The 20562-nt window shown below is 35.3% G+C and overlaps 1 protein-coding gene across 1 annotated transcript in view; it reads right to left on the bottom strand.

Annotated features, from left to right (window-relative positions):
• Positions 1-20562, bottom strand: part of SNTG1 (syntrophin gamma 1) — a 787875-nt gene that overhangs the window by 218105 nt on the left and 549208 nt on the right. Inside the window, exon 9 of the mRNA XM_057498090.1 lies at positions 2612-2714. Coding sequence (XP_057354073.1) covers positions 2612-2714 — 103 coding nt within the window. The remainder of the gene's footprint in view (positions 1-2611; positions 2715-20562) is intronic.

The raw sequence follows: 20562 nt of genomic DNA on the forward strand, positions 1-20562 counted from the left end.
TATCAACAGAATAAGAAAATATATATTTCAATGGGTATAAAATAATTTGAGACAACTCCCTGAAATTTATGTTAAAGTGAAAAAAAATTACATAAACCAGGATTTGAAGACACCTCCTAGATCTAACAAAGTGTTTCTGTGAACACCTACAGCTAATAAACTTAAAGGTAAAAGAGTGGAAATTTCTCCCCTAACACCTTGAGCAACAGAAGGAAGTCTGCTCTCAATACTCAACATTTTATTGGTGATCCTAGCCATTGCTTTAGGCTAGAAAAAGTAATTACAGAAATATATGTTGGAAAGGAAGAAGCAAAACTTGTTATTTGCATTTGAAATAATTGTACATGTAGAAAAACTCAAAAGAGTGTACAAAAAAATCCTACTGGAAAAAATTAAGCTATGATGTAGAATATGTCAATACATAAAAGTAGATTTTATTTCTATGTGTTAGAAACAGATAATTGTAGAATGAAATTTTAAAAACATCATTTATAGTAGAGTAGAATAGAAACATAAAATATTTAAATTTAATAAAGATATGCAAGTTACTGAAAACAAAATGTTGCTGAGAAAAATTAAAACATAAATGGAAATTTATCATGTTCATGGATTGACAGACTAAATGTTAATTTGTTAATTCCCCAAATTGTCTATAAATTCAATTTAGTCCCGTTCATAAGCACAATAGGTTTTTATAGAAATTGATGGTATTTCTAAATGTATGCAGTAATGCAAATGATCTAGAATAGCAAATCTTATAAAATTGCAATGTTGGAGAACCTATCCTAGGTGAATGTTTAAAGACATTATAATTCTACAATAATCAACACTTTGGTTTTAGTGGAAGAATGGGCATACAGATTAATGAAAATAAAAAAGCTATTTCTTGATTCTTAATTCCTACCTTAGACACATACACACACACACACACACAAAAGTAACTAATATAAGAGATTATAAACTTAAACATAAAGCCAATGTCACAGAATTTCTAGGAAAAATGTAGGGGATTCTCTTTCCAACCTCGATGTAGGCTAATATTTCTTAGAGAAGATAAAGCAATAATCATACATGCCAAAAACAACCATAAAATGATAAATTAGGCACTATCAAAATTAAAAACTGCAAGCATACAACACCTTTAGGTCAAACATAGGTAGCCACAGACTGAAAGATATTTGTAATACATAGCTGACAAAAGGCTTATATCCAGAATATTTTTTAAAACTCCTGCAATGTGAAAATATAAAGACATACCAATGGAAATGGGCAAAACTTGAGCAGACACATTACAAAATAAGATATGCAAACTGCCAATAATATACACAAATGAAACATGGTAAGGAGCTTGTCATTATTAGTCTTCAGAGAGATGCAAATTTAAACTACCATGAAATACCACTACACATACAGCCGAATGGGTAAAAAAGATAACTTTTACCATCACATATTAGAATAACCATAGAGCAACCAGAAGTCTTATACACTGTTGGAGTAGACAGTGAAAGATCTTTAAAAATATGTCCACTTGAGAAGTAGGGTTGGCAGTTTGCTAATAGGTTCATTATACAGCTCTCCTGTGACTCAGCAATTCCACTCCTAAGTACTAATGGTAGTGACATAAAATTATAAGACTTCCAAAAGCTTTGTACAAGAATGTTCCTAGTAGCTTTATTTATAGTCACAAAATACCAGAAACTGCTGTTGTTAATCAATAGGAGAATATGTTAACAAACTTTAGTACATTCATACAATCGAATATACACAGCAATATAAATGAGAAAACTACTGAAACATATGTGATTGTTCATAATGAAAGAAACCAGACATATGAGACTAAATACAATATGATTCCATTCTAACATGTTGTAGAAGAAGAAAAAATATCTGATGACAAGAAATTAAATTGATGATTGTTTCTGGGTTGTTCTTAATTGGGATGACGCACAGAGGAAACATGCAAATGTGTGCATTTTTCAGAATCCTTCCAATTGTGCCTTTAAAGATATTTACAATTCCTTGCATGCAAATTATACCTCAGTATAATTATATTGAGGTAAAATATAAAAATATATATTCTTCTTTGACTTTTTTAGCAAAAATGGTAGATAATGTACATTTCATTTCATAATCCAAAAATTGATACAGAAATTCTTAAGTAGTTCTTAGGAAACTTATTTTATTTCTACATAGACTGGAGCTTCTTTCAGCCTCCCTATTCCCATCTGGACAACTTACATGTAAATGCTTATTTAAAAAGTCTAGTGGACAAATAAGAGCATATCATTTTCTAGTGAGAGAAAATACATTAATCAAATATTATGAATGAAATTTGATACAAAATATCTAAGTTTGATATGATACTTATTTTTAAAATGTGTCTCCAATTGTAGGTTGGAAAATAACTGTAAATGCGGTGAATACATTCTAAAACAAAAATAACATCTGTTCCTTTTGCATAAGGGTTAAAAGAATGCTTTATGAGATAAAAATGTAATTCAGGCAGAAATCCCAACTTTAAAAACAAATTACCAATTGCTGTCAGGAAGTAATGGTTTAGAAAATAAACACGCTGATGTGGGCATTTCACCTATTCTTCAAAAATGCTTACATGTACAATCTTCGTTCAGTGGGAGTTTGAGGAAAGCAGGTGCCCTTTTTAAAAATGACACTGTTAGGGTCACTTCTTCTCCAGCATTCCGAAGAACCTGAACCTAAAGTAACAGAGAATGAAAATGATACTATTACCAGTATGTTCACAAAATTTTATATGATCACAAAACCTTAAAGTGATTGGTTTCTTTCCCACTTCTCTTTTTTCCCTGCTGGTCAGAAACATTTTATGAGAGAGGGAACAAATTATCTAACATTGCCAAGATTCAGTCATCACCTTCTTATTCTGCCCATTATTCTATAGTCCCCTGTTCACACACAATGTCATCATCTTCCAATCATATTTTTGATTTCTCTTGAGTTGATGGACATTATGAGGGACTATGAAGTACAGAAGGATGTGGTATTAATAACTATTTATTGATCATTTATTACACACCACTTTGAGAAATAAGAATAAATTACCCTGCAGATGTTCAACAGAGAGCTAATTCAAATTAAATAAAAGTGCCCAATTCACTCAAACTCTTTTGTAAAACAAATAGGTATTACTTTCCTATTATATTATTATGTATCTTTTTTTCCTTTCCTTGAAAACTTGAAATAATGATGGAGACTGTCAATAACTCTCAACACCTTCCAAATTACAGAATTTATAGGTCTGGTTAAAATAATGCCAATTTCTTCAAAAATGATTCAAGAGAAAAGAAAGAAATACTAAAAGAAGTATAAGAAGTTGAGTAATTATTTATATCAAACATACCTAGAAAATATATAAATACATTTATAATTTTTGATCTCACATAAACTAAGAGGAGCATTATAAATATATAACAAAGGGGTAGTTAATAGACATGGGAACATAAGTTGCTATTAAACATCTAAAAAAAAGGCTCAACCTCAGGTCATTAAAGAATTTGCTATCAAATTGATTTAGAATTACTTCTGGTCCCAACAAGATGGCATAGATGCATCTCTCCCTGCTACCACCTAATAAGTACAACTATAAACCCTAAAAAAAAAATGCAGGAGACAATGAACAGTGATACTACCCAACAGAACTATCTACCCACTGTAGGGCGAAGCATTTCTCTCAAGTGAGAGGCACCAGGGGGCCCAACCTAGGAAAAACCTCCCACCTTCTCAAAGAGCAGCAGCAGGGACCAGGGGGAGCCCCAAAGACACAAGGTAAGTCGGTCGAGATCAAACACCAAACAGGCACAAAAAATTATGCTGTCCACAGAACCAACAGACTAGGACCTGTGTTCTAAACAGATTGAATTCCTGATAAACAGAAAAAGAAAATCTTAAATAAGGGTCAGTCTCTGAATATAATGAGCAAAGTGACCGGGATGCAATCAAATAGCATTTACACTATGCACCAGGAAAGTCATAATTTGAATGAGGAAAAGCAATCAACTAACACCAACTAGATGAATCACACACTGGAATTATCTGAGAAGGACTGTACAGCCACCAACAAGAAATTACAAATTACCAGACCAAATGAAAAATTACAAAATATCAGTAAAGAAATACAAATTTTAAGAAAGAACCAAGTGAAATTGTATAACCAAAATTTACAATAACAAATTTAAGAACATTCTGGATTGGTTCAGTAACACAGTGAAGATGGCAGGGAATAAAATTAGTGCACTTGAAGACAGAACAATACAATTAACCCAGTCTTAGCAACAGAAAAAACAGACACACACAAAAAGCAATGTATTTCATCACATTAAAAGTAGGGAAAATCTTTTAAAATGAATGAAGCATATAATCATTTCAATAGATGCAAAGAAGCATTTGATAAGCTCCATTTGATAAAAACTTAGAGAAAACTGAGTGTACAAAGGAGTATCCTTGATATTTTAAAGGATATATACAAAAAATAATGTAAGAACCATCTTAGTTAATGGCGAATTGTTGAGACACTTCTCTTTGAGATCAGAAATGAGGCAACAATGTCCATTATGTCCACTTTTCCTTAGTCTTTTTTGAAGTCTTTCTTCAACAAGGCAAGAAAAGAGTTGATGAAATGTGTTAAGAACTAGAAGAAGAAATGAAACTATCATTTAGAGGTAACACAATTTTAAATAGAGAAAATCCTTGACAACCTATAGACATTGTTACATGAGACATTACCAAGTGAAGTGTTAAGGAAGTTTAGTGTGGAATAGCATAGATACTAAATAATATGCAAATATCAGTTGGCTTTAATATCAATAAAAAAAACAACATAAATTTTTAAATAAATGGGAGGATATACTGTGTCATAGATTGCTAGACTTAACAGCGTGAATAAATTTGTTCTCTCCTACTTTTCTATAGATTCAAGAGAATACCATTTAAGCAAGTCACATTTTTTTTTCATTTGGTTTTGGCTTAGTATGAACTCATGAACTTGTCTTATGTTTTCCCTTGACATTTAATATTGTTATAATCATTATTATAAAACTGGATTGGAAGTTTACATGCCAGGGAAATATATGGGGTGGCAGAATGCAGTAGTTAAATACTCATGTTCTATAGTAAGTGTACAATAGGTGATATCTAGTGCTAACGAATAACAGTATGACAGTGTTAAGTGTAAACATAATAAATTAGACATCTACAAATTAAATATGTTAAATATGGTTGCCTCAAAAATAGGCAATGGGCAACTGTTTTTCTTTTAAAGCTTTAGATTTGTACCTCAGTCTTGAAGTTTTGTTCAAGTGTAACAGAAAGATAGATAGTTTTGTTTTATTTTTAATAAAAGGTCAATTAAGGGTGTCTTTCTAGGTAATCAGAATTTCAGGTCTTTGATACATACACATTTTTAAGATAATAAATATTTTCATTGAAATATAGTTGATATACAGTATTGGTTTCAGATGTACAACAGTGATTTGATAATTATATGCATTACTAAATGCTCATCATAGTAAATGTAGTTATCCCATTACCATACCAAGATATTACAATATTATTGGTTGTGTCTCTCTGCTGTACTTCCATTCCTGTAACTAATTAACTTTACAGTTTGAAGTCTGTATTTAATTAATCCAGGCATATCATCTTTTCAGTGCATATTTCACCAGCCTGATATTGTCAGGTTGGGAAATATAGGGTCTACAGTATGAATAATGATGAATGTCATCTTCCTACAAAATCAGAAATCTGCACCAATAAATCCCATTCTTTTTCATTTTTGTTCACATTTCATGATGCAAATCAAATGTCTATATTTTAATCCGGCAATGTATGAGCAGAATTATTCTGTCATGTTGCCTTGGGTGAGTATGTGAGCAAAGGGGCAGAGACTGGTAAACGATGACAATCAGTAAGAACAGAAAAGAGAAATGGAATTAAAATAAATACTGATAAGTTTATTAAACCATGAAAAACCTAACATGAACTGACTGTTCTGAAGTTCATTTATCTGTTAAAAGAGAATCATTGAATCATTTTGTTTTCTTGACCCTTTTCTCCTTCCCCTTGGAGGCCACTCTGTCTTACATGAGATTTTAAAGAGGAATTCAGCTCTCTGCCACTGCTTTGGTGTATGAGGTCAAAATGCTCATATCAGGGGATTGCTTTATATTTTTACTTTTAAAGACTTTATTTTTGTAGAATAGTTTTAGACTCATGGCAAATTGAAGGGAAATTAAGGTAGTTCCCACAGACCCCCTGCCCTGACAGGCACAGCCTCCCTATCATCCTCCTCCTCACCAGAATGGGCTGTTTATTGTTAACTGATGAGGAGACATGGACACGTCATTGTCACCCAGAGTCCATAGTTTACATAGGGCTCACTCTTAGTGGTGAACATTCTTAGGTTTGGATAAATGTATAGTGACACGTATCCACCATTATTGTATCATATAGAGTATTTTCACTACCCTAAAATCCTCTGGGCTCTGCTAGTCTTCCCGGCCCTGCAATCCAACCTTGGAGATTGTTTGTAATTGATGAAAAGAAGGACTTGTGTTTGCCAGCACATATTTTTAAGCACACATCTGGAAACACATGTACACACACTCATCTTCAGGGCAATAAGAACAGTGACACAGCTTGTGAGGGTCACAGTTCCTCAGCAGCTTAGCATGAAGTCAGAACGACCAAATAGGACTGAGAGCTCAAGAAAGAAGGTAGGTACTGCTGCTCACGGACAACCTCAAGGAAAAACAGTCACCCAGAATTTATTATCACCTTGGACTCATCCCTCTTGACATTGTTAAGTGCAGTAAATCACTTTCTTAAAGTGCTCACTCCTGGACAAAAAGAGATTAAGCACGACCTTGAGGAATGTTTTTAAACAGGTGGCTTTACAGATACGACAACTAGACTAACTTTAGATACAATAATATGCTTTACTCTTCATGTTAAGGAGTGGCTTCATGTGCACACTGAATAAACAAATCCTTTCATTATATAATTGTGGGAAAAAAGGACTTGACTTATTACATGTATTATAGGGTAAGAGTTTGAGATGAAACTGGAATTTAAAGGCTTTCCTCAGTGGGTTTAGAGGGTCCTCTGGCCATTGTGTGTTTCACACCCTGGTGTTCAGAGGAATCTGCAGAGGCAGAGGGGGCAACATGCTGCCCTTTCTGGGGTTTAGGTACGGGTGTATACGTTCACACCTACAGATTACACATAGGGTCAGAGTGGCTGCCAATTCTCAGGGCAGAAGGTAAGGCCTTCTTAAGAGAGAATTGTTTGACCAAGGAAGGGGTCTACAATATTCACAAGACCTGGTGCGTTTGGGCTGGGTATTAAATTAAGTGTAAAAGTAGAAATTATCTAACTGGAAAATAAGGTATAGAACCATATCTAGGAAAATCATATTGCATCACCATTGGAAAGAGGGACATATCAATTGTAAAAATCAAATGTAGTGTAGAATGTGGAGGAAGCAATGCAAAAGAAGAAAGCAATTTGGGATGATTTAGAAATATCATCTCTCACTTTGAATTGCTACCACCAGGGCATATAGAACAATGCTAAAAAAGCTAGGAATAGATGGAATATTGGATGGGTTTAGGACTATCATGCACATAACAGTTCAAGAAAGGTAATGTGACATTCCAAAGAATACATTTCATGCATTTTTTCATTTCATCATCTTTCCTGCATTTTTGTTTGTGTAAAACACTCCATATATTAAAAAGTAGAATAAAAGGCCATGGGCAGTAATAGTCTAAGTTTTATGTTGTTTTAAAATGAAAAGTCACAGCAAAAATGTATATCTGGTTATGTGTTGAAAAAGAATCAATAATATTTTAATATTTCTGAATTGCTAAAATTTCAGCCTAAAATTGTTAAAGTATGCAGTAATTTCTGGGTTTTGGTAAACATTACAACTAAGAATGAAGGTTGACTAATACATTTCAGTACTAACAATCAAGATATAATAATAATATATGTATATATATTTTTTTCAATATGAAAAAGAACCAGTTACTTGAGCAAAGCAAGAGTGTTGAAACAGTTGATCAAATTTTATTGGAATATTTAAAGCTAAAATATTGACTAAAATGACTAAAAGCAATTCTAACACTTTAAAAGACCCCATTAAAACAAGGTTCTATGTAATAAAAGTGGGTGAAAAGTCATATTCTAAGTGAGCTGAACTTTAACTCAACAAGTAGAATCCATTGTTTGCTAGCTCCCATGGCTATAGATATGCTTTTCAGCATTTGTTTTAATTCTAAGGTGACTTCATCAATGATTCAAGCAATATTCTACTTTGTTTTCTTATTTTTGTATGGCCAATTAACTAGTTTATATCCTATTAACAAGTTAAAATAAATTTTAAAGTTGATAAAAGCTTTACTTTAAAAAAGATGTCAGTAACAGATGGGTTCAACACTGTTTTCTCTAATTCTTAAAGAAGAAATCATTCTAGCATTAAATTATTAAAGTGTCTTTTATTCATTTGATTAAGTCAAACTAGAGTTAGAATTAATAAAAAGACTGGCATAAATAGTATGAGTAACAGAGACAAGAGACCATTATTAATGTGAATATGGATATTATAATTTTAAATACTCTAGTAATATTTAGAATCCAACAAGCGACAAATAAAATTGTACTATGACCAACTAGGTTTTATTTCAAAATAGCAAACCTGGATAAATAACAAGAAGTTAATATCAATGTAATTAATTTCATCAAGAAGTTAAATATATACATTATCTATTAATACATAGCAGATAGATGATGATCGAGTGATAGGAGACAGAGAGAGAGAATTTGAGTTTTTAATCCTATTAGAGATTCTGAAAGGACATTTGGTCTAATTGAGCCACAATTCCTAATAAAAACTTTAAGAAAAATAGGAATAGAAGACCACCTAGTGGTATTTCCTGAATATGCCTGGCTGTTCCCTGGGCCTAGCATGTTCTTTCCCTAAATATTTACATGGCTAAACATCCTTACCTCTTTCTACCCTGCTCAAAATTCATCCCAATGAGTCCTTCTTCATCAACCTATTTAAAATTATAGCTCTCCCATACCTTTTACCTTGTTTACCTGCTCTACCTGTCATTTTTCATACCTATTAGCACCTTCTTACCTACCATACTGTGCTGACATATCATATCTAATATACTATTAGGACAGCAAGCTATATCTTGTTCACAGATGTATTCAAAGAGCCTAGCATGGCACTTGGTCAATAAAAAAATCATTAAATAGTTTTGAATAAATAAATAAATTTGAATAAATAAGCTTAATAAAGTCAATTTTTCAAAGAGATGCAAATTGTCCTAAAGCAATAAAACCATGTCAATAAAATCAGGTACTAGATAAAGATGTCCACTGTCTCTATTATTTTTCAAAAATGTTTTATGACCTGCAGCAAATACAGTAAATTAAGAAAACAAAATTACTTTAATAAATAATAAGAAAATAATAGTTTTTCTTTTTACTAAACATATTATTATGTATTTAAAAAAATACCCCACTAACATGCTAATTAGAAATTAAAAGATAATGTGTTAAGGTAGCTACAGTATAAAGTATTTACACAATAGTGTAAAATACCCTTTTCCCTTGCAGTAAACACCAGAAGAAAAATTAAACTGGAGAAAAAGAAATCCTATAAAGTCCTTAGAGATTTAACAAATAGAAATAGATTGCTTTCAAATAAATTGTGAATTCTTATTGAAGGACAGTAAACAAAATCTAAATGCTTGCAGCAATATGCCATGCACTTAATGAAATTTTCTATAAGAACTAATTAAGTCAACAGAATGTTTTAAGATAGCCCCAGAATGTCCAAGAAAAGCCTAAAGAAGAGCAGCTGTAAAGGTTGGGAGAAATTAGGTTATCAATGTCTAAAGATGGTATTAAGTCATATAATCAAATCAGTATGCTATTGATATACAAAAAGACAAATTAATCCATAGAAATGGATAGAAACTCCAAAGTAGGTCTTAATTAACTTGAACTTTAACACATGATAGCAGTATTTTTTTTAAGTTTAGTGTTTAAAGGACTGCTAATCATAAATGGTGTAAATATACCTTCCCATCCCTTTAGAAGAAAATGGAATAGGACACTATTTTAAACACTATGCTGACAATAAATCCTAATGGATTAATGAAGTTAAATATAATTAATACTATGGAAATAATGTTGTAACGAACTTTATAGAGGATACCATGAAAAATCTAGGGGTAGAAAGAGCAGATTAAACTGAACTGCAAGCCTGGAACTTAGAAGAGATACTATATTTGTACAGCTCTGTACATAAACAGCAATGTATATAAATGTAAATTTCCAACAGCCTGTTCTTTAAGTTCAGTTGAATTAGCCCCTTCCTCCAAGTAGATATGAAGACAACTGTTATTTTATTTTATTTTTATTTTTGTTTGTTGTTTGTTTTGGTACCAATTTCTATAGGCAACTGCTAAATTAACCTTGACATTATGCTCTTGGATCATCTTGAAAGAACATCTCCATGGTTCATAATTTGCTAAGGCCAACAAATAAGGAAGAACAGTTTTCCAGTTCATCATTTCAATGTAGTGGACAAAAGCATGAAGAAAAATGAGCCTGAATCTTGCATCTCATGATGTATAGGCTATATGTTAAACCACAGAAACAAAATTAGATAGACATTCTAAAAGCTGGTTGCAGGATAGTAGGGGAGGCCCACACATCCTGTCTTGAGTCACTTTATTCTTAATTATCTGACACACACATCAGTGGTTCTTTAAACACTATACTTTCAGAGATGACAGTGACATATAATGCAACATTGTTAAAATATTCCAACAATAATTCAAAATGACTGTATTTTCTCTATTGAATATTGGGCCACATTATCTGACTGTTAAATTGTTTTGATTCCTATTTGATTTGTTTCTACTAAAAGTCTTACATTCAGTGGGATGTTTAATGATTCACATTTATATAAATGAATAATGTGTCACCAAGTATACAGCCTTGGGTTTATGAAATAAATTTTATAAAGTAAACAAGGCAAAAATGGTATTACCTTTTATTTTACAAATGAGAATTTGAGACATCAAAAAGCTAAGTGACTTGCTCAGATACAACAGCTAATAAATATATGACAGACTGACAAGCAAAACTACATGTATTAATGAGGACTCCACTCTTTCCACGAGGCCATTTTCCAAAAAAAGGTTAAGGCAAACCTTAAATAATTATTTAAAAAGTGTATTTGACTCTCATAGAGACTGTGAGATACTAATCACTACCTCTCAGTGTCTGAACATCCTTTTATCTGTATCTCCAGTGACACTACCTTACTGTACTAGTTCTGAGGGGATGGAAGGCAGAGTCCACGGGGGACCAGATAACAAGATAAAATAGAGCAAGCAGCTTCCCTCCGAATTGGTGAGACTGCATTTGTGTAAGTTTCCTACTGTGTACATTTTCTTCTAAGGATCAATGACTACAGAGTTTAAGTCAATCAACACACATCAAGTGTCTACCATATTCAGAAAACCGTATTGTGTAATACAGAAGGTGCAGTGCTGATATGAGGATGATAAAGTCCTTTAGTTTAGAGATCAGCAAACTAGTGAGAAAACAAGTCTCTCAATAAATTACAGGGGGGAAAATGCTATAAGGAAGTTTTTAAAAACTAAATAGCATATGGGAAGTATTCAGACACAAATCTAGTCAGTGTACTAGGCATCACATAATTTTTCTAGTTGCTCTACTAATAAGACTGGTAAGTTTGCACTCTTTTCATTGCTTAGCACTATAAGAACAAATGAAAACCTGGGCAGTGTTTCCCTCAGCACTGAAGGTCTCAGCAGTCTTGCCATTAGCTGCTACAGTTCCCTCATTGGTCATAACTCAGAGGCCTTCTGTGACTATGTTATATGAGCAGAGGTTCAGTTTTTATACCAAATACATCAACTGTTTAGTAAGTCCCTAAAATATTTAAATCAGACCTTTATCTTTGAATGGCCCTCATCCTCCTTCAATAATGGAAAGTATTTTTATAAAATTGCACATAATAAAGTATATTCAGTTCATGTCTTGGGGGAGACATCTTTTACAGGTTGAATCACTGTAATGTATTTCTTATACATGGTTATGATATATTTGAGGCAGAATAGTGAGGTACAGAACATGTCCATATTTGTGGAAGAAAATTCAGAGTATTTAAAATAAAGTCCCATACAGATGATAATATTTTGTATAGTCATATTAGACTGAAATAACTAATGCACATATTTATTCTACGTTCATAATATTAAAATCATAGCTACAAGGATGTCTGTTCTATAAACAGCATACCAGATTTAAGTAGAATTCTTGAAGGAAGAGGGAGAAATCAGGACACTTTTCCTTATTTGTATAGAATTCTGTATATCTCATACAAACTGAATTGTCAAGATCCAAAAAAAAGTTAAACATTATCACACCCACATTAGATTTGCAGCTGCAGCATACATTTGCTAAATATTTGTTTATGCATATTATCACTATGTTTACACAACATAGAACTAAGAAGCAAATATTTTAGAACCACTTGTACCATTTCCTCCTATATACTGTCATTTCAGTCTGTTGCTTGAATCATTTAAATATGTTATCCTGAATTTTAAATGCCACCTCCCTGTGATACATACTGACTACAGTTAAATACTCTGATACCATTAGTGACATCGTTGGGGCCCCCAGAGTAGGCTATGCCCACATTTCCTTGGTAATCCAAAGTGTGCATGGGGAGAAACACCGCTGTGCTGTCATGGGAAAATGGGGTTTTCTTTGGAAAGCTGGTAATTTCAAATTCTTCAAAAATTGATATATATGCCTCAACTGTAATAACTGAGTAGGGACAAAATGATTTTTCCTATATGTTGCTAAATGCCTAAAGAAAAACACATATCCATATCATTACTTAATAATTACCTCAAATTTCAGTCTTCAGAAAAATCTGTTGGACATATGACAACTGTAAAAGCATTAAGATGCTTATCAAATCATGCAAGATGCATGTGCCCTATGAGATGCATGTACTCTATTTGGAAGCCATGCAAGTCCCCTCTTATATGGAAATTACTGAAAATATATAACAATGACCCTTAGCAAAATTATAAACTTAACTGCCTTTCTATTTTGTCATCTCAAACTTTTTTCTAGTCTACTTTCTACTTTGAGCCCTAGTTCTTTTCCAACAGTCTCTAAGGCACTCCTGCCACCTAGTACCTGAACGACAAAAGCAAAAACAGAAGCAAAAATAACCCAAACATAAAACACTCCCTGGGAAGCCTCTCAGTGTTCATGCACTCCGCTTCAGGCTCAGACTTCATTCCCATCCCATTCCTCTCCAAACAGCAGCGGTCATTATCTCCATCCAAAGGGACTCTCAGGAAAGGGGCAAATGTATCTGACAGTATGTTAAACATAGGTGCCAGTGTATGAGCCCCTTCATGCCTTAAAACTGCATTTTGTCGGAGGTCATCTAGAAGCTTCTGCATCTTCTATTAACAGAATTTAAACTCTATGTCTTTAAATGAACTGAAGTAAATTAATGTCACTTTCAGAAATCCCCAGGCTATTCCTTTGAGTCCTAAAACTGAAATGGTTTATGTTCAGTTAGAGATTTTAGAAGACGGAATCTTCACTGAGGGTATGTGAACTACTCACATACTTTCAAGTGAAACAATGTAGGAGAAAACTACTGACTGCGATTCCCACAAACACGCCCTTCGAAAGGTATGTGGTTCACAGGTGAGAGCAGGGCTGCTGGGCCCCTTTCACAGCGGGAGTATTAAATGGCAGAACCATCATCTTTGAAATTCCCTTTTCTCGCTCCACCTGCCTTAGACATAGTTGAAGTCCTGAGTAGGGTGAGAGTTCTTGTTTGTTAGTAATAAGTGGAAGATAAAAGCTGCTTTTACTTCCATGTCTATTACTGCTCTGTCTCCATGGCAACCTGGGGCTGCGATACCCACAGACAGAGCTGCTCCACAACTACACCTGAGTGAGGGAAAGAGGAAGCCTGGGGAAGACATGTTAACAGATTGACTCGGGTAACAATTTGTCAGATCACTGGCCTGGGAAATAGCTACAGCAATGCTTTTGACTCTGTTCTTATCTTAGCACCATGAACTGGAGACTCAATAAATGTCTGTAACACCTAGTGTGAGAGTGAAAATCCAAGACCAGCGCTGTTTCTGTTCGCCACAGGAACCGACCATCTCACTGCATGCCTGTGCGAATCACAAAACTAATTAATAGCCAGAAATACTGCTTTGGAAAGGAAACCATTTAGAGCAATAAAGTATGCCTTCTCTTTGATATTGCTTTGTGAAAGAAACTCAAAACGAATTATTAGACATTATCCAAACCAATCATCGAAAGCTCTTTGATAAAACTAGGCATTATATAACCTTGTTCCAGTTGTTGACAATGAAAAATGTCAGAGAGATACTACGATTTATTTCATAAGTCCAGAGTAATAAGGTGAAAAACAAAGAAGCACAAGCCTCTTGTCCTTTATATATAATCTCAATAGATTTTAACATAGGAAAAGAGAAAAGGTTTTGAATTTCATTTAATGTGGCCGTAGTTATTTGTTACCCGAAAGGCATAATACTTCACAATCCTTGAATATCTGGAGCATGATAATTATAGGAAAAGAGTTCAAAAATTTCAAAATAAAGCAAATGCTACATATTGTCCATCACTAGCATCTGATAATACCTTATACTCTCTGCTGTATCTATAATATCTTGTATTTACGCCTTCAAACAATTATTGTGCTGTTTTGCAGGTGCTGTCACCTTTATAAATAGAGTTTCTAGGAGATTATTTTCTAGGAGTTTCTAGGAGAATAGTTTCTAGGAAGACTTTTCTTTCTAGAAGTGTACATTGGATATACAATGCTTGTTTGTTAAAAAGAACAGTGATTTTGGTTCTGTGTCTCTTACAATATATTTGAACTACATACTTTAAAAGCAACTGTGCATTCTCTTATTTTGACACCTGTAATTCTTACAATGAAATATTTTATATTGTGAAACAAAGACTGATTTATGTGGTGAAAGTAAAAATATACCTTATAAATTATTAGACCATACCAAATATTTCATATCTGATTATCACAATATAATTTTGTAATTATAAAACATCTTTGGAGAGGCGGAGCCAACATGGCGGCATGAGTAGGACAGTGGGAATCTCCTCCCAAAAACATATATACTTTTGAAAATACAACAAACACAACTAGCCCTAAAAGAGAGACCAGAAGACGCAGGACAGTGGCCAGACTGCAGCTACACCAGCGAGAACCCAGCGCCTGGTGAAAGGGGTAAGATACAAGCCCCGGCCCCGCGGGACCCGAGCGCCCCTCCCCCCAGCTCCCGGCGGGAGAACAATAGGCAGAGCGGGAGGGAGACGGAGCCCAGGACTGCCGAACACCCAGCCCCAGCCATCCGGGCCAGAGCGCAGACACAGTGCGTGCCCAGGGGGCCCTGGATACTGGGGAAACAGGGAGTAAGACCTCTGAGCGGGTGCCGAAGCTGATGCCCCTGTGACAAAGAAAAGCGGGGGCTTTTTGAAAGTCTTAAAGGGACAGGGACTTAACAGCTTGACGGAAACAACCCAGGTCACAGTACAGCAGCTGGAAATTACAGGGAAAACCGGGTGCACTAACCCCCTGGGCAACAGCTCTGAGACCCCTCACGGAGGCAAACAGTCAAGCAGCCCCCCCATCCATTACCCCACCGGGCGCTGCGAAAGCAGAGAAGCAGCCTGAGACAAATTCCGCCCACAGAAAGGGAAATTTCCCCCTCCCGGCCAGGCAAGACACAAAGACCCAGTCTACACGCAATTACCCAACAGAAGCCACTAGGGGTCGCAGTTGTCCCAGTAAAGAAAGGCCAGTAGCAAGTGAAAATTTTGGCCCTCCCAGCTGACAGTCAATAGCACCTGTCAACATGAAAAGGCAAAAAAATATGATCCAGACAAGACTAACCCAGACAGCTTCAGCATCTGCTACATCTTCCCCTGAGAAGGAATCTGGGGAGATAGATTTAGCCAGTCTTCCTGAAAAAGAATTCCAAACAAAAGTCATAACCATGCTGATGGACTTGCAGAGAAATATGCAAGAACTAAGCAAGGAGAATTCAGAAATAAAACAAGCTCTGGAAGGACTTCAAAACAGAATGGACGAGATGCAAGAGACCATTAATGGACAAGAAAACAGAGAACAGGAACGCAGAGAAGCTGATGCAGAGAGAGATAAAAGGATCTCCAGGAATGAAAGAATTTTAAGAGAGCTGAGTGATCAAACGAAAAGGAACAATATAAGAATCATAGGTATTCCAGAAGAAGTAGAGAGAGAAGAGGGGATAGAAAATGTCTTTGAAGAAATAATTGCTGAAAACTTCCCCAAACTAGGGGAAGAAATGGCCTCTCAGACCACAGAGGTACACAGAACTCCCATGACAAGGGATCCAAGGAGGGCAACACCAAGACACATAATAATTAAAATCGCAAAGATCAAAGACAAGGACAAAGTATTACAGGCAGCCAGAGAGAAAAAAAAGGTTACCTACAAAGGAAAACCCATCAGGCTATCATCAGACTTCTCAACAGAAACCCTACAGGCCAGAAGAGAATGGCATGATATACTTAATGCAATGAAACAGAAGGGCCTCGAACCAAGACTACTGTATCCAGCACGAATATCATTTAAATATGAAGGAGGGATTAAACAATTCCCAGACAAGCAAAAGTTGAGGGAATTTGCCTCCCACAAACCACCTCTACAGGGCATCCTACAGGGACTGCTCTAGATGGGAGCACTCCTAAAAAGAGCACACAACAAAACACCCAACATATGAAGAAGGGAGGAGGAGGAATAAGAAGGGAGAGAAATAAAGAATCATCAGACTGTGTCTATAATAGCTCAACAAGCGAGTTAAGTTAGACAGTAAGATAGTAAAGAAGCTAACCCTAAACCTTTGGTAACCACAAACTTAAAGCCTGCAATGGCAATAAATTCATACCTTTCAATAATCACCCTAAATGTAAATGGACTGAATGCACCAATCAAAAGACACAGAGTAATAGAATGGATAAAAAAGCAAGATCCATCCATATGCTGCTTACAAGAGACTCACCTCAAATCCAAAGACGCGCACAGACTTAAAGTCAAGGGATTGGAAAAGATATTTTAAGCAAACAACAGAGAGAAGAAAGCAGGTGTTGCAATTCTGGTATCAGACAAAACAGACTTCAAAATAAAGAAAGTAACAAAAGACAAAGAAGGACATTACATAATGATAAAGGGCTCAGTCCATCAAGAGGATATAACCATTATAAATATATATGCACCCAGTACAGGAGCACCAACATACCTGAAACAAATATTAATAGAACTAAAGGAGGAAATAGAATGCAATGCATTCATTCTAGGAGACTTCAACACACCACTCACTCCAAAGGACAGATCCACCAGACAGAAAATAAGTAAGGACACAGAGGCACTGAACAACACACTAGAACAGATGGACCTAATAGACATCTACAGAACTCTACATCCAAAAGCAACAGGATACACATTCCTCTCAAGTGCACATGGAACATTATCCAGAATAGACCACATACTAGGACACAAAAAGAGCCTCAGTAAATTCCAAAAGATTGAAACCCTACCAACCAACTTTTTAGACCACAAAGGCATTAAACTAGAAATAAACTGTTCAAAGAAAGCAAAAAGGCTCACAAACACATGGAGGCTAAACAACACGCTCCTAAATAATCAATGGATCAATGACCAAATCAAAATGGAGATCCAGCAATATATGGAAACAAATGACAACAACAACACTAAGCCCCAACTTCTGTGGGACGCAGCAAAAGCAGTCTTAAGAGGAAAGTATATAGCAAACCAAGCATATTTAAAAAAGGAAGAGCAATCCCAAATGAACGGTCTAATGTCACAACTATCGAAATTGGAAAAAGAAGAACAAATGAGGCCTAAGGTCAGCAGAAGGAGGGACATAATAAAGATCAGAGAAGAAATAAATAAAATTGAGAAGAATAAAACAATAGCAAAAATCAATGAAACCAAGAGCTGGTTCTTCGAGAAAATAAACAAAATAGATAAGCCTCTAGCCAGACTTATTAAGAGGAAAAGAGAGTCAACACAAATCAACAGTATCAGAAATGAGAAAGGAAAAATCACGACGGACCCTGCAGAAATACAAAGAATTATTAGAGACTACTATGAAAACCTATATGCTAACAAGCTGGGAAACCTAGGAGAAATGGACAACTTCCTAGAAAAATACAACCTTCCAAGACTGACACAGAAAGAAACAGAAAATCTAGGCAGACCAATTACCAGCAACGAAATTGAAGCGGTAATCAAAAAACTACCAAAGAACAAAACCCCCGGGCCAGATGGATTTACCTCGGAATTTTATCAGACATACAGGGAAGACATAATACCCATTCTCCTTAAAGTTTTCCAAGAAACAGAAGAGGAGGGGATACTCCCAAACTCATTCTATGAAGCTAACATCACCCTAATACCAAAAACAGGCAAAGACACCACCAAAAAAGAAAACTACAGACCAATATCCCTGATGAACGTAGACGCAAAAATACTCAACAAAATTTTAGCAAACCGAATTCAAAAAAACATCAAAACCATCGTACACCATGACCAAGTGGGATTCATCCCAGGGATGCAAGGATGGCACAACATTAGAAAGTCCATCAATATCATCCACCACATCAACAAAAAGAAAGACAAAAACCACATGATCATCTCCATAGATGCTGAAAAAGCATTTGACAAAGTTCAACATCCATTCATGCTAAAAACTCTCAGCAAAATGGGAATAGAGGGCAAGTACCTCAACATAATAAAGGCCATCTATGAAAAACCCACAGCCAACATTATATTGAATAGCGAGAAGCTGAAAGCATTTCCGCTGAGATCGGGAACTAGACAGGGATGCCCACTCTCCCCACTGTTATTTAACATACTACTGGAGGTCCTAGCCATGGCAATCAGACAAAACAAAAAAATACAAGGAATCCAGATTGGCAAAGATGAAGTTAAACTGTCACTATTTGCAGATGACATGATACTGTACATAAAAAACCCTAAAGACTCCACCCCAGAACTACTAGAACTGATATCGGAATACAGCAAAGTTGCAGGATACAAAATCAACACACAGAAATCTGTGGCTTTCCTATATACCAACAATGAACCAACAGAAAGAGAAATCAGGAAAAGAACTCCATTCACAATTGCATCAAAAAAAAAAAATACCTAGGAATAAACCTAACCAAAGAAGTGAAAGACTTATATTCTGAAAACTACAAGTCACTCTTAAAAGAAATTAAAGGGGACACTAACAGATGGAAACGCATCCCATGCTCATGGCTAGGAAGAATTAATATTGTCAAAATGGCCATCCTGCCCAAGGCAATATACAGATTTGATGCAATCCCTATGAAACTACCAGCAACATTCTTCAATGAACTGGAACAAATAATTCAAAAATTCATATGGAACCACCAAAGACCCTGAATAGCCAAAGCAATCCTGAGAAAGAAGAATAAAGTAGGGGGGATCTCACTCCCCAACTTCAAGCTCTATTATAAAGCCATAGTTATCAAGACAATTTGGTACTGGCACAAGAACAGAGCCACAGACCAATGGAACAGACTAGAGAATCCAGACATTAACTCAGACATATATGGCCAATTAATATTTGATAAAGGAGCCATGGACATACAATGGTGAAATGACAGTCTCTTCAACAGATGGTGCTGGCAAAACTGGACAGCTACATGTAGGAGAATGAAACTGGACCATTGTCTAACCCCATATACAAAAGTAAACTCAAAATGGATCAAAGTCCTGAATGTAAGTCACGAAACCATTAAACTCTTGGAAGAAAACATAGGCACGAACCTCTTAGACATAAACATGAGTGACCTCTTCTTGAACATATCTCCCCGGGCAAGGAAAACAACAGCAAAAATGAACAAGTGGGACTATATTAAGCTGAAAAGCTTCTGTACAGCAAAAGACACCATCAATAGAACAAAAAGGAACCCTACAGTATGGGAGAATATATTTGAAAATGACACATCCGATAAAGGCTTGACGTCCAGAATATATAAAGAGCTCACACGTCTCAACAAACAAAAAACAAATAACCCAATTAAAAAATGGGCAAAGGAACTGAACAGACGGTTCTCCAAAAAAGAAATACAGATGGCCAACAGACACATGAAAAGATGCTCCACATCGCTAATTATCAGAGAAATGCAAATTAAAACTACAATGAGGTATCACCTCACACCAGTAAGGATGGCTGCCATCCAAAAGACAAACAACAACAAATGTTGGCGAGGCTGTGGAGAAAGGGGAACCCTCCTACACTGCTGGTGGGAATGTAAACTTGTTCAACCATTGTGGAAAGCAGTATGGAG

This window comes from Manis pentadactyla, chromosome 3, assembly GCF_030020395.1.
Source record: "Manis pentadactyla isolate mManPen7 chromosome 3, mManPen7.hap1, whole genome shotgun sequence".
In the NCBI taxonomy this organism is placed as follows: Eukaryota; Metazoa; Chordata; class Mammalia; order Pholidota; family Manidae; genus Manis; species Manis pentadactyla.